The sequence below is a fragment of the Papaver somniferum genome, chromosome 5, assembly GCF_003573695.1.
Source record: "Papaver somniferum cultivar HN1 chromosome 5, ASM357369v1, whole genome shotgun sequence".
NCBI classification, from domain to species: domain Eukaryota; kingdom Viridiplantae; phylum Streptophyta; class Magnoliopsida; order Ranunculales; family Papaveraceae; genus Papaver; species Papaver somniferum.
In genome coordinates this window covers 157,688,248-157,701,912 of record NC_039362.1, presented here as the reverse complement: position 1 = coordinate 157,701,912, position 13,665 = coordinate 157,688,248, and the positions used below count along the sequence as shown (strand labels likewise).

Genomic DNA, 13,665 nt, shown 5'->3' with positions numbered 1-13,665 from the left:
GATTAACGAAACCCGTGACTTAATATATGATGAAAATCATTGTATTGATAGTTAATTAATTTAATTGATCGATTGATTTTTAGGGTTTATGTTTTTTTTTCCTTTGTAATTAGGGTTTATTTGAAACCAAATTTTTATTGTTTAATTGGGGTTTAATTTTCGTGATTGGGTGTTTGATTTTAAGTAATATTGCTTAATTAGGTTTTCATTGGGTTTTCATAGGTTTATATCTGATTTTGTTTCATTTGTGTTGCAGTCAGTTCAAATTTAGGAATATCAGTGTATATGCGGAGCCAAAGAATGAGACTTTGGTATTTCCTGATTGCCATAGAGATGAAACAGACTTGATGACACTTAAGTATATGGTGTATAAGGGTTTGTCTATGGATGTTAAAGAGAAGTTTAATTTATATTGGTTTAAGGAAGAATGTCTGCCACTGCCATTGTTAAACAATGATGATTTTGATAATTTTTGGGAGGATTCTTTTGTAAATGAGGATGGATGTATATGTTTGTGGATGGGGATGAAAGACACAGTGTTTGGGACTCCAAAGACTACACCAAAGAAGAAGACAGTTAGTAAGGGAACCACCCCTAGAAGATCCCCAAGGCTAAATAGTGTGGATAAATCAGTTGAAGGTGCATCAAGAAAGCTGAGTTTCATGGATGTGCCCATGTCCAAACATTCTCAGGCTAGTAGCAGTGGTTGCAGTCAGTCAAAAGCTACAAATGAAGTTAAGTTTGTTGAAGATGTGGACAATATTCAGCTGGAAAACACCAAAGAAGATGAATGTCACCCAATTGAGAATCCAGAAGCTCCTCCAGTATATGACAGTGATGAAGACATTGAGTATGGGTCAGATGAAGAAGAACAAGAAGAGAAAGAAGAAGAAGAAGAAGAAGGAGAAAAAGAAGGCAAAGAAAAAGGTATATTTCATTTATAACTGATTTCATTTATTATAATTTGTAACTTATTATATGGTACTGATGTTGATCTTGAATGTGAAGGTAAGGATGTGGATGAAAGACCTGCTTACATGGATGACTTTGATGATGATTTTGGTCAGTACATGAAGGGTGAGCATGATGTAGATCTTTTCCCTGAAGAAGAAGTTTTTACTCCAGTAGATCCTAGCAAAATGGAGGTAAAAACTAGATTTGCAAATAAGGAAGCATTTAAGAAACATCTCAGGGGTTATTGTGTTCTTAATAAGTGTCAATATATTTTGGATAGAAGTGCTCCCTCTAGAATTAAGGCTGAGTGTAGGTTTAAAACAGAACATGATTGTCCTTGGTTTGTGTATGCTAGCAAGAAAGAGGGTGAGAAGACTTTTGTTCTTAGGAAAGTGAATTTGGAACATAAGTGTGAAGGGGATCCCCAAAATAGGAATAGATCTGTTGATCCTCATTTTGTAAAGGATTTTGTTCTTGATCAGATGAAGAATAAGCCTAAAAAAGTTGTTCCAGACCCTTATAAAATCAAGGAAGACTTCTTAGCTGAAAAGAGAGTAAATATACCATATCAGTGTGCATGGAAGGCTAGGAATCTAGTTTTAGAGTCATTATATGGGAACTATAAAGAAAGTTACAATGAAGTACCAGCATTCTGCAAGATGTTTACAAAATGCAATGATGGGTCTGTTGCTAAGTTCACTTTTGACACAGTGAATAACACCTTTGAAAGCATGACACTCTCATTTGAACCTGCAATGAGGGGTTGGCGAAAAGCATGCAGGGGAGTTATAGGGCTTGATGCCTGCCATCTAACAGGGGAATATGGGGGAGTATTGATGGCTGCAACTGCACTTGATGGACAGAATGGGTTAGTAATGTTAGGAATTATGGTATGCAGAGCTGAAACAAAGGAAAATTGGATCATTTTTTTGAAGCATTTGAAGGATGCAATATTAGCACATCCAGTGAAAGTGGCTTTCATTTCAGATAGGCAAAAAGGTTTATTGGAAGCTGTTGGTATAGTATTCCCTGGCCATCACCACAGATACTGTTGGAGGTAACTTTCTTGTCTAACTTTGTTTCTTGTTTCTTTTGTTTGTCAGATCAGATAAAGTCCTTATGTTAATTGCAATGTGTTAAAATGCAGACATTTATACAAAAATTTCAAGAAGGATTACAAGGGTCTTGAATTATACAGTTCTTTATGGAATGCAGCAAAAGCATACAAAGAAAAGCATTTTCAGGTTTGACAGTTCACAACAGTTCTTTGTTATTGGTTTTATGCACTATTTGACAGTCAAGTTAGCTAGTTTTTGATTGGCTGTGTAGGAGCATTTTGACAATATTGTGAAACAGAGTGCTGCAGCTGGTGCTTATCTCAGTAGAGAAGATCCTGCTACATGGTCCAGGGCCTTTTTTAACCCTATTCACTGTTGTGAACATATGAACAACAATTTTTCAGAGTCTTTTAACAATATGATCAACAAGATGAGAAATAAACCAATTATAATGATAGGAATAATGTATGCTAACTTAGTGATGGGTACATGGTACAATAGGAGGACTGAATCTGCATCATGGGTAGATGGTAATTTGGTTCCTACTGCTGTTACATTGATTAAGAAAATGTTGGAATTTGTGACTGACTATGGTGCTGACCCTTGTGTGGCTGGAGAGTTATATATGGTGACTAGTCCAAAGAATTCTGTGTTCACAGTGAAGTGGGATCTAATCCAACTGCAAAGAGGCAAAGGACTGAATGTGATGCACAAAGCTTCACCTTCAGCAACATAGAGCCAAGTCAGACCACCGGAGTTAGGGGTGCAGCTAAGTCAAACAAGAAGAAGAGAACGGCATCATTTGTTGGTGAATGTTTTACAGGGCCTGGCAGTCAGCCTTTGGCAACACCATCTTCTACTCCAGCTTCCACAACACCTATGAGTCTGCCATCTATAGCACCATCTTCTACTCCACCCTCTACAATAAATAACCTTTATCAGAACTTCTTTGGCATTGGATCTGTATCTCAGAATATAAAACAAGGAAAGGGAAGGGGAAATGGAAAGGCTAAGAAGAAATGATTTGAGATCCGTTTTCTGATTTTTTGTGTTTAAGAAGACAATATTTTTTTCTTTTGTAGACTTGAATTAATGCTGAATCAAAAGTGGATGGTTGTTTATTAGTACATTTGCAGATTACATTTTCAGATTGTTGAGTTCCTTACATATAGCATTAAGTTGTAAACTTGAATGCATAATTCTGTTTTTTGCAGCAATGAAGACTTCATCTGAGACCCATTTAAAACCGTCACAATCTGTACAAGTGAGGTATGCTATGTTCTTGTTGTGTTCATTCTTGCAAAATTTCATCTCCATTTTTGATTTGCAGTGATCTTTGTTGCAGGTTTGATTTTGCAGTGGGCAGTTTTTGAAGCAATGACCAGATTCTCCGCAAGCGTAACAACCATTCTCTACTGGTAATTTCACCATCTTGCATTTGACAGGATCGATGGCATCGTCAAACCATTCAAAGTACTGACAGGTTGGAATTGAACACTTCAAAAACATTTTTTCGTTTGTTTCTTTTGCTTTTGAACACAATAGTTGCCTTATACCATTACACGGTATATATTTGCACCTGGAATAAATCCAAGGACATACCTTTGGATCATGAATTCCCTGTGCACAGATAGAACATGAAATTAGGGGTTGTTTTAATCTTAATCTTACCTTGCTGCTGCTACTGCTGCCTGGAGAGTTTACTTCATTTTGGCTCATGTCTTATTTATTTTTATTTTTTTGATCTGTTGAGTATGACAAATACTATGGTTCTTCTCTGCAGGGCCTAATTTATATGAATGAAGCTGAATCTGACCTTTACAAATCCAACCGTTACAAATCCGACCGTTGCAATGAGTCACCGAGTTGACTCGATACTGGTTTGGTTACGAACTCAGACGAGGGTTAAGTCGTCTTTTACCTAGCAGGTTAACTGCCACGTAGCCAGTTAACTACCTAAATCCGTTTTTTGAAAAAAAAAACGGGATGGAAAATGTCAATATCGGCCAGTTTATATAAAGATTCAAAAAAACGGCCAGTTTCTTAAATATGGTTCAAAAAGGTGGTTACTTTATTAAAAAGCCCTAAGAAATTACAAGCACTGTTGTTGATTTTGGACAACAAACCAGCAATATTAATTACTTGTTGAAAATCTTGAGTTGAGTGTATTTGTCTAACATATCAATAATTGCGAGGAAAAGCTTTGTCCGAAGGATTGTCAATTTATCGGGAGATTACTGGTGAGGATTGTTTTGTTTTGTTTGGATTTACCAGCAAACTAAGTGCATTCCGAACTTCGAATTTAGATGGCCCCGAGACCTTGACATCGTCACCACCATGTGCATCTTTTCTTTACTTTAGCCCCAACCCCATCGATCAAAAATAAAAACTTTTCTTTAGTTAGAAAGATGTAGGAACCACAATTAAACAACTAGCCAACTCGGGGAAGGCCCCATATCCATATCATATGGATGAGGAAAAAATATGAGAAACCAAACTAGGGATCATGAGAATACAACAAAAAAAAAAAAAAAATCATCATTATTGAGCTAGCTAGGTGCACTTATATCTAACAGATTTAGATGATTTCTTTTTCACTTGTTGTCTACTTTTGCTTAATCACAAAATTGGACCACTGAATTTGAATAAATACACAACAAAACCCATTTCACAATCAATGCAGTAAATAAGTGTGTATGAGAAATGTTGCTTTTTATAGAGAGTGAGAGAGGCGTGGGATTCTACTCTACTGATGAGATTCACCTTTCAAATTTTGAAAACAATGCTCATCCCACAGAATTACAGTTAGCACGTAAAGTTGATTTTGATTTTTTTTTCTTTTTTTCAAGACACTGTCATCTTTTAAAGCATCTTAAAAAATCCCAGGTAATTATTTCACGCCTGCAGAAGCCACAAGAGACTTTCCGCGCTGAGTATCGGCAGACGCATCAAACCAGGACATGGAGTGGAGAACCAAGCTAAAACTTTTAACCCATGCATCAAACTAAAGATGTTTATGAAACAAGCAAAGCCTCCTTTTCATCTACTGATAATAAAAAGCTACTTTATTTGGAAGATGTAGGAGCAGTACACCCCACCATTGTAAACAGGAATTGATGAAATAAAAGTTACACTTTATTCAGCTCGCCTCGCCATTTATTTATTGTAGGCCTGTTTCGCTTTTAGGTTTATTATCTATGGACGGGTCGCAGAATGTAATGACGCAAGTCTACTTATTATACTCTGATAAGAAAAACTACGTACAAAGCCGACACACAACGTAATTCAAACTATGTCTCGAATCGAATAGACATACATGTATCTCCATGATAAACTGATTTCACATGCGCGATACAGCTGCTTCGCTCCTGACTTTCCGCGTGATGCTTGAGACCTGTGAGATGGACTGCTGTTTGAAGCTATTGAGGGGATATTCATTCATTCTTCATTTGGTGCTGGAGAGGCAGCGGTGAGAAAGTAAGAGGTCCAATGAGTTGCTTTCTAGGAGAAGAAGTCTCGAGTAACGGCCTACCGGTCCCGAACTGGGAGGTGGTAATCCTTTTAGGCGACCCCTTTGTGGCAAACAGCAAGCGAAACGTCCATGCAAGAACTTTTGGTGCAAAAACCTTATAGACGAAGAATATATCATACCAACTAGGGAGTTTCACGTACGGCTGGCGTTTGCATGCCCCGGATACTATCATTTTTGCGAACTCTTCTACATGACCACCATTAACTGGAGCCTGAAACAAGAAACCAATGCACAGTAGATGTTAACAAAAACCGGTGCCCCGTAAGTAACAAGTTGTTAACCAATTCATAATATACAGTCTGTTGTCCAATTGAAATAATCCGAGTTCATGCATTTTCCATATATCACTTTTTGTTAACACAAAGCTACACCTTGGGAACAGATTGAGATGATCCGAGTCCCGTTTACACTTCATCATCCAGGTCAATCTTCACAACATACTAGAATGTTATATGTTTTATCCCGTCAAAAGATGATTGAAAATTCAAAGTCAATTAGGAATGTAAAGAATACAAATCAAGTACCCATGAGATGGGGCTAGTTGATCCTCATGAAAACCTTGGATTAGCCAGCCCACTGTAGAGGAACTTTTAATGATTCTCAACAAGTGAGGTCTAACTACGCAACCTAGTGCATTCATTATCAAATTTAACAAAACTAGTCAAGTAATATTCCCAGCTACTCATGTTATTAACTCGGTACAGTGGACATTTATTTTATTCCAAGAACTCGCAAGACTAGTTTATACATATATGCATATATTTGGGAATCGAAATTTGTCAAACAGCTACTTACTTCTCTCTCTTCCCTCCATTGCATCTCAGCTGCCCTGTCCTCCAACATCAACTTGCCTCCAGCCAGTTCACTCCCGATCCAACCATGTGTTGCAATGGTTATCCCAACCTCATCACCCAATTCAAATCTCAACGTCTCATAGAAGTTTATAACAGCCGCTTTTGCTGCCTGATTACACAAATTAAACGTAAAAGAATAAATTAGAAAGGACATACTTTGTCCGACATAAAAGTTAATAGTCAAGACTACTTTTGACAAAGCTGATCTAATTTTATGCAACTCTAAATGCTCTTTTAATCTGCTATGTTTTTTAATGCTTAATATTAGATGAAAAGGTGCAGTTGGTTTAGGATCAAGAAATGCAACTCTTAACGTTTTTCCACGAATGGAAACAGCATGACTAATTAAATGGCGATGTTGCTACTTACTGCATACAGGCTCATTCTAGGCATAGGTAACCAACTCTCAACCGATGCATTGACAATGATTCGACCATTGCTCTGTTTTAGGTAAGGTAGCGCAACGAATGTAGGGTAAACATTCCCCCAAAAATTAATATCCTGCACATTAGCGCCATATGAAAATTACCTCAAAAGGTTTGCACCCATCTCGATATAGGGTAATGCCAGCAATTGGATAATTTAATATGTAAGACTTGAAATACACGAAATGAATACATTGGTCAAACCATCAGACTAATAATTAATCATTCGGAAAACACGCAACTACAAGTAGCAGAAAGCCTTACCATCATATGGGGAAATACGGAGGTGTCAGCGGCTTCCTCAAAGAAGAAGGTGTGTCCTAAGCTTGCTGTGTTTACTAAATGATCCACTGTTGCAAATGTGTGACACGAAAAACATTAAGGTAATTTCAGCAGAACCCCATTTCTTGAGGATTTCAATTAATATTTACCAATTTCAAATCATTTGAAGATTTTTTAGTTCAATAATGAGACTTGGAGCAACCACATTTCTATTTTGGGTCACTTTTACATGCATCGATGAATGAATATACACGATATTAGACCTGCCTGCTTGCCTAACTCATACTCAATAGAAAATATACCACGATTATAAAGTAAGGGGCGAGCCATACCACGGCCATGGAGATCTATAGTTTGATCAATGAATCTTCTACAATCATCTTCCTTGACAACATCTGCAGCAATGAACATGACATGTTTTGCACCAAGAAGTCTTGCGTTGTTGCTTATTCCCCAAAGCCTAAACTCTCTCCTAGCCACCAAAACCAAGTTTGCCCCTCTCTTTGCGTATTCATATGCTATTTGCTGCACTCATCATCAGTACATTTAACATAAGGATTATTTTCTTTATTTGCATGTTTTATTTTTCATGGTCAACGGAAAATTAGAGAATTAAGGTCTACATAATAGGGGACAAGGTAACCCGAACCCCAGAGGGGATTGATCAAGATTTCCACCCTGACATACTTGCTCATAGAGAAGCATGCTCAGGTATCCACAGTATTTAACCAATAAGGTATTTGCAATGGACCATCAATTGAATATGCAGTGCAATGGTAGCTCATCTGACTCCAGATCAGAAGCTTTATCCTGTTCATGAGTCAGGTAGAGGTAACAACAGAAGCTCAAAAGTGCACTTCAGTACACCGTTTTTCAAAAATTCAATTTTGATACTAAGAACTTGTTGGAAAAAATCATGTGCACAATACTCTTTTGCAAATAAAAAATGTTTAACTGACAGAGTGAACAGTAGATATTGATTTTAGAGCAAACTAGAGTTGAATGAAAAAAGACGGACTAACCTCTCCAATTCCAGATGAAGCACCAGTAATCACAACAACTTTGTCTTCCAAGTTTTCACTGTAGAAACTATGATAAACCCATTCACAAGCATGTATGAAAGATAAAGTTGGCCATGCAAAAGCTAACATCACCATACTTGCAGGTGGAACCACTATATTCAGCAGTGAATTCAAGATGTCCATTTCAAAATTCTCTAAATCACAAAGAAGAGACTTTGAAGAGAGAAGTGTTTAAATTGGAGTAGTGGTGAGAGATGACGATGAAATTAAGAGATAAGAATGAAACCAGGGGAAGAAGCTGCTGCTATAACGTTTAGTGCTCAACATTCAACACCAAACAGGCTTCATGCATGGAGAACATTGACACGTGCTTCTACTGCTTGCCAATTCTAATTCAGTTTGAGACAAATGGAAAAGTTTCTTCATTTTCCGTTTCACATTATGGGTCTAACATAATCTAATTAAGTTGTCGAAGCCCTTTTCACGGGAAGGGGAGTCGGTTTCAGTAACCCTGTAAAATCCCAAACTTTTCCTTAAAATCACCAGGGTGGATCAGAAATAGGCAAAAACTAAACATTACTTCAAAGCAAGCCCTGCTATGCATTTAAAACTCAAACGCATGGAAATAGGAGAAAACATACATCTAATACTTCATCAGATAAACAAGGACATAGAAACATAAACCTGTAGTTCATATTACAGAGTGCTGACAAAAATGTTGTAGGCAACATGAAACTCAAGTTAATTCAAATACACCAAACTAACATGGGACAGAAAACCCCCGACTCTACCACTAAATTCCCAACTAATAACAAGTGGTGAGGAGATGAAACCAGATCATTTGAAACACTTAGCATCCAACAAGGCTTCTCCCTCAAAAGGCTCAGCATCTTCGATCATCTGATTGACACGTTCCTTCTGAGCTTCATCAGACAAATCAACCTTAGTCCACTCATAGAGCTCCATGTCGTAACACTCATCAATAATAAATTGGGGGACATCTGGTCCACGGAAGATCCACAATCCCTTCAACTTGTATGGTGGCTCATTGCCGATGATGAGCATCTTTCCAAAAGCGTACTTGCGAGCCAAGTCCATTCTTTGAAGGAAACCACCAACCTTGTTCATGGTGACAAATGAAACAAGATTCTCATCGTTGTATTTGTAATCACAGAACCACAGTGAGTAGCCCTCGGGATCAAACATCTCCCAAAAACCTGCACATGCCAATAAAGGATATTGAGAAAAACTGACAATGTTACACAAGTATAAGTACATTTTTTTTATTGTTAAAATACATTGAATTGCAAGCACCATTCAAACTAGCAAGGAGGTCATGCATAGCTACTCATCTAGCTAAAACCTAGGTGAATCGATTAGTTTAATAAGATGACTTGCAGTTGCTGACTCACAGAAATCCCTATCATCATTTTAGGAAGACCATTGCCACGTTTACAAAACGTAACTTGACGATTAACACAATGAGATACTACTGCCACCACAAGTATATGACCTCTAAACTAACATATGAATCAATGATTCGCAAATATTAATGCCAGAACAGGTTACTGAATGTATAAGAGAAGAAACAAGATAAACCTACCTCCAATTGCAACCTCACGGAAGTTCTTCTTGGTGTTTGAGTACAGCCTCTTCCAGTCGTCCAAAACCATCTTGCTTGGTGGCAAAAGATCAAGGGCGTTCTTAGCCTTGGGCTTAGGTGCCTCCTCCTCTAAATCGGCAACCTCTTCCTTAGCCTTTGGCTTAGGGGCCTCTTTCTTGACTTCTTTTTTAGCTTCGGTCTTAGGCTTTGCAGCACCTGGCTTTTGGGCAGCTTGAACTGGTGGAACGGAATCTGTCTGCTTTACTTCACCCAAAACCTTCTTGATATTTGGTTGATTGACCATGGTCCAGAAATACCTTTCAATGTGAGGGAAATCTTTTGTGAAGGTTGAGGTCATGACTTTACTGAATCCCAATACCAGGTTACATGTCATTATGATGTCAGCAAGAGTCACAGCATGCCCAACAAGGAAAGTGTTGGAAGCAAGGTGAGTGTTCAAGGCATCCAGTGCCCTCTTCAAACTGGTTACGGCATGTTCTTCAGCCTTCATTGAATTGAGAAAGAGCAAAATTCATTAGACTGGTGGATAGGGTCAGAGAGAAATTACAAAAACGAATAAGATTTGGCCTTACTTGAGGGACGTATGGGGCAAACCCAATTCTTGGGATAAACCAGCGCAAGATATTAGCATCAACCTCCATGGCAGAAAAATCAATCCATTGATCAATATGAGCCTGCACCAGACAAGTTAACAAAATGAGAAGAATGAAAGAATTGGAAAAATTCACCAATTATAGAACAAACCTGAAAATATGGCCTTTAAGAAAAATACAATATGGCCTTTAAGAAAATAATAATTGCTTGCTGAATCAACATGTGGTGGACAAAAACACCTACTAAAAGAATTTCAATTTTAGGTATTTGCTGCAAGCAAAAATATATACATTGTTTGACATTTTTACTATTGTTTTAGAAATATTGAACAACGATTTTTCTAACATTTAACAAATGGCAACCACATTTTTACTATTGTTTTGATTTGCCACTTGCAGTAAACAAATCAAACCACTGTACAAATCACATTAACTACAACAGTTCATACAACTATTTACCTTGTCAATGGCTGAACATCCTAAGAGAGGACTGTTTTCGGTCAAAGAAGCAACTGCAACAGAGGAAGAATGAGAACTGATAAGTACCAAAACAGTTCTCTAAACAGCAAAGTAAATAAATGTATAGATGCTCACCATAACGAGCAATAGCATTACTCTCAAATATGGCACCTTCAGGTGTTTCAAGTACTGGAACCTACACAAAATCAAACATGTTCAAGCACCAAAAATATAAAAAGCCAAATGATGGAGAGTATGAGTTAAGGAAAAAATATATGAACATTTAAAGGATAGTACCTTTCCAAGAGGATTCATCTTAAGAAACTCTGGAGCTTTGTTGGAAACCCCCATTTCAAAATCCTTAACAAGATCAACTTTGATCCCGGAGTACTCTCCAACAATAAGTGCCTTGAAGGCATTTTTGTTTGTATTTCCAGCGTGCAAGACCTACAGAGTAGATACAACAGCAAATAAACAGAGCAGTTAAACAAAAGATTGATAATGACAATAAGGCGTTCACATCAAACCAACCATCAAATTGACAGGATATAATTTCGGTTCTTCTCGAAGTCTCCAAAACACAGTTTCGATTTTCCTAGTTCTCCAAAATTAATCTTCTTAAGTAAAAAAGGAAACCAAGGATATAAATCTGGCAGTACTTCCTCCCAACCTCATTAATAATGGATGATAGCATATAAAAAACCAGCATAGAACATCTTTTACTTGAAACAAGTGACAACTTAACTAAGTTTCCTTTTACACACAACTACTCAGTAATAACAACAGTGGTTTCAGAACTGACTGGTTGCTTTGACCACTCAAAAAAGTAACACTAAATCACCAACAACTACAAACTACATTAGGATTGCTGAATAAAACTTAAACCTATTTCAATTTTCTGCCATAGTTGAACATCGATCTAACAAGGCCAATTTAGCAGCAGCAATAAGTAATTCATATCACAATACATGAAAACTAGACATTCAGAGTATAACAGAACAAATTCGTGCTTGTGAACTGAAGTCAGACAACATCGTAGACCTAAATCAAAGATCTCTTAATTCTGATTAACTTATCCATACCCTTGTAATTTCTATCAAAATCCAAGAACAAAAAAACAAATCTATAACAACTAAACGCATGCAGAATTCACATATACAGAATATAAGAAACTTTGAATCCAACAACTGAAAATAGAGAAAGAATACCAACCAGAGCCATGGCTTCACGATTTTCTATTAACTTTGGTGTTAGATCTGATTAAAAGAAGAAAAAAACGATATCAGAATCTGATAATGCTATAAGTAGAACTGACGGAAATAGATCTGCCGCACAAAATAAAAATCCAAAGATGAAAAACTTACATGTAGAAGATCCCAAAACCCTAGCCTTGCTCTGTTGGAGGAGACTAGAGTTTGATGCAACAAGTTTTTTTAGGGTTTCTAGAGAGGTTGCGTACCATAGAATTGAGGGTTTATATAGATGTGGAAAGTGGAGTTAAAAGAATCGCGGATATCCTTTATTAGGGAAAACGTCCATCTATGCACCTTGATTTCATCTTATGTATGGAATACCCCCAACTTATTTTGATTCGGGAATACTGATAAACTACCACACTCTCGATTTCCGGTTTAATAAGTTGTCCCCGTTCTTTTTCAATTTTTCAAAACTGCCCCTACCATTAAGTTTTCCATCTAAATTTTTACTTATTTACCCTTTACTTGTCACGTCTATCTTCTATTTCATTTTTTTCAGGTTAGTCAAGCTGGGTTCATGGATTCAGGGTTCAGGGTTAGGGGTTTAGGGTTCATAGTTCAAGGTTCATGGTTCAGAGTTAGGGGTTCAGGGTTCATAATTCAGGGTTCAGGGTTAGGCGTTTAGCGTCCATAGTTCAAGGTTAGGGGTTCAGGGTTCAAGGTTTAGGGTTCAAGGTTCAGGGTTCATAGTTTAGGGTTCAGGGTTAGGGGTCATAGTTTAGGAGTAAATATGAATTTTAAAAAGGTGAGTTAACTGCTACCTTGCATTTAACTGGATGGAAAGCGTTATTTGAAAAAAAAAACGGGGCAGTTTTGAAAAGTGCAAAAAAACGGGGACACTTTTTTAACCTAATTCAAAACTGGATCATTTTATCAAAATTCCCTTTTGATTTTACTAAAATCAGGACCGCCACATTAGTTATGGGATTGTACGGTTGGTACCGGAACATAAACAACCATGTGGAACAGTTTCTACGATTCTTGGGCCGGTTTTCTATGCACGGTGGCAAACTTTTCCATTTGCTATACCAGGTGGGCTGAGAAACTAGACCGCACCACTATGAGAAAAGGGTTAGTGATAGAGATGTTATCGAATGATCACGTCTATGGCGTTGGTGGTAAAGCCTTTCTTGTCAGCAGTTTAGTCAATCCGCTCATTGGAAACTCTATTTCCAACGGCTTTTTTTTCACTTACAAATAGGTAATTTCAAACTTGATTTTTAATCTCAAAAATTTTCAAACGGCATAATTTGAAACACAACTTGATTTGCTAACGCAACGTGATTTTTCTGAAGTATTACTTGAAGGTGATGTTAACAAGATATATGATAGTTATAAAGAAATAGTAAGTAAAAAGCAAAGAACTCTTCAAGTTTTGGATATTAGTGCAATCAAACCTAAAAAGGAAAATTTCCTCAAGAGCGCATCAAATGGAAGTTTCTTCAAACTAAGAAAACCATGAGGTCAAAAATTGTCAAAGATTTTTATGGAAGTCTTTATTTAACTTTTTCTCGTTCAAGTTTATATCTTGTAAAATTGCATAGTATCACTAATCAATTTGAAGTTTATATCTTGTAAAAAGACGTAGTTGTTAATGAATTCGAAA

At 37.1% G+C, this 13,665-nt stretch overlaps 3 protein-coding genes across 3 annotated transcripts; 1 reads left to right on the top strand and 2 right to left on the bottom strand.

The window, feature by feature from the left end:
• Window positions 1–889: 889 nt before the first annotated feature.
• On the top strand, window positions 890–1,977 carry LOC113279929. Its single transcript, XM_026528568.1, has 3 exons — window positions 890–927; window positions 1,009–1,844; window positions 1,942–1,977. Exons 2-3 carry the CDS (start codon window positions 1,038–1,040, stop codon window positions 1,975–1,977), a joined length of 843 nt encoding a protein of 280 aa, XP_026384353.1. The 5' UTR covers window positions 890–927; window positions 1,009–1,037.
• Window positions 1,978–5,226: 3,249 nt separating this feature from the next.
• Window positions 5,227–8,310, bottom strand: LOC113278022 (11-beta-hydroxysteroid dehydrogenase-like 5). The gene is made up of 6 exons (XM_026526969.1): window positions 8,128–8,310; window positions 7,438–7,630; window positions 7,088–7,173; window positions 6,768–6,899; window positions 6,340–6,507; window positions 5,227–5,755 (listed from the first exon to the last, which is right to left on the bottom strand). Exons 1-6 carry the CDS (start codon window positions 8,308–8,310, stop codon window positions 5,447–5,449), a joined length of 1,071 nt encoding a protein of 356 aa, XP_026382754.1. The 3' UTR covers window positions 5,227–5,446.
• A 443-nt stretch (window positions 8,311–8,753) lies between these two features.
• Window positions 8,754–12,326, bottom strand: LOC113283348 (elongation factor 1-gamma 3-like). Its single transcript, XM_026532575.1, has 8 exons — window positions 12,168–12,326; window positions 12,016–12,059; window positions 11,101–11,250; window positions 10,939–10,999; window positions 10,804–10,856; window positions 10,324–10,425; window positions 9,731–10,235; window positions 8,754–9,344 (listed from the first exon to the last, which is right to left on the bottom strand). Exons 2-8 carry the CDS (start codon window positions 12,022–12,024, stop codon window positions 8,965–8,967), a joined length of 1,260 nt encoding a protein of 419 aa, XP_026388360.1. The 5' UTR covers window positions 12,025–12,059; window positions 12,168–12,326; the 3' UTR covers window positions 8,754–8,964.
• Window positions 12,327–13,665: the final 1,339 nt, after the last annotated feature.

Excerpts from the sequence above, each read along its gene's own strand:
- LOC113279929 (XM_026528568.1), top strand. The coding sequence starts at position 1,038 with ATGGATGACTTTGATGATGATTTTGGTCAGTACATGAAGGGTGAGCAT. Across the intron at positions 1,845-1,941 it reads TAGTAATGTTAGGAATTATG|ATAGGCAAAAAGGTTTATTG; the intron begins GTATGCAGAGCT and ends CTTTCATTTCAG.
- LOC113278022 (XM_026526969.1), bottom strand. The coding sequence starts at position 8,310 with ATGGACATCTTGAATTCACTGCTGAATATAGTGGTTCCACCTGCAAGT. Across the intron at positions 7,631-8,127 it reads CTTCATCTGGAATTGGAGAG|CAAATAGCATATGAATACGC; the intron begins GTTAGTCCGTCT and ends TGATGAGTGCAG. Across the intron at positions 6,900-7,087 it reads CCGTATTTCCCCATATGATG|GATATTAATTTTTGGGGGAA; the intron begins GTAAGGCTTTCT and ends GCTAATGTGCAG.
- LOC113283348 (XM_026532575.1), bottom strand. Across the intron at positions 10,426-10,803 it reads GATGTTCAGCCATTGACAAG|GCTCATATTGATCAATGGAT; the intron begins GTAAATAGTTGT and ends TGTCTGGTGCAG. Across the intron at positions 9,345-9,730 it reads CCGTGAGGTTGCAATTGGAG|GTTTTTGGGAGATGTTTGAT; the intron begins GTAGGTTTATCT and ends TGGCATGTGCAG.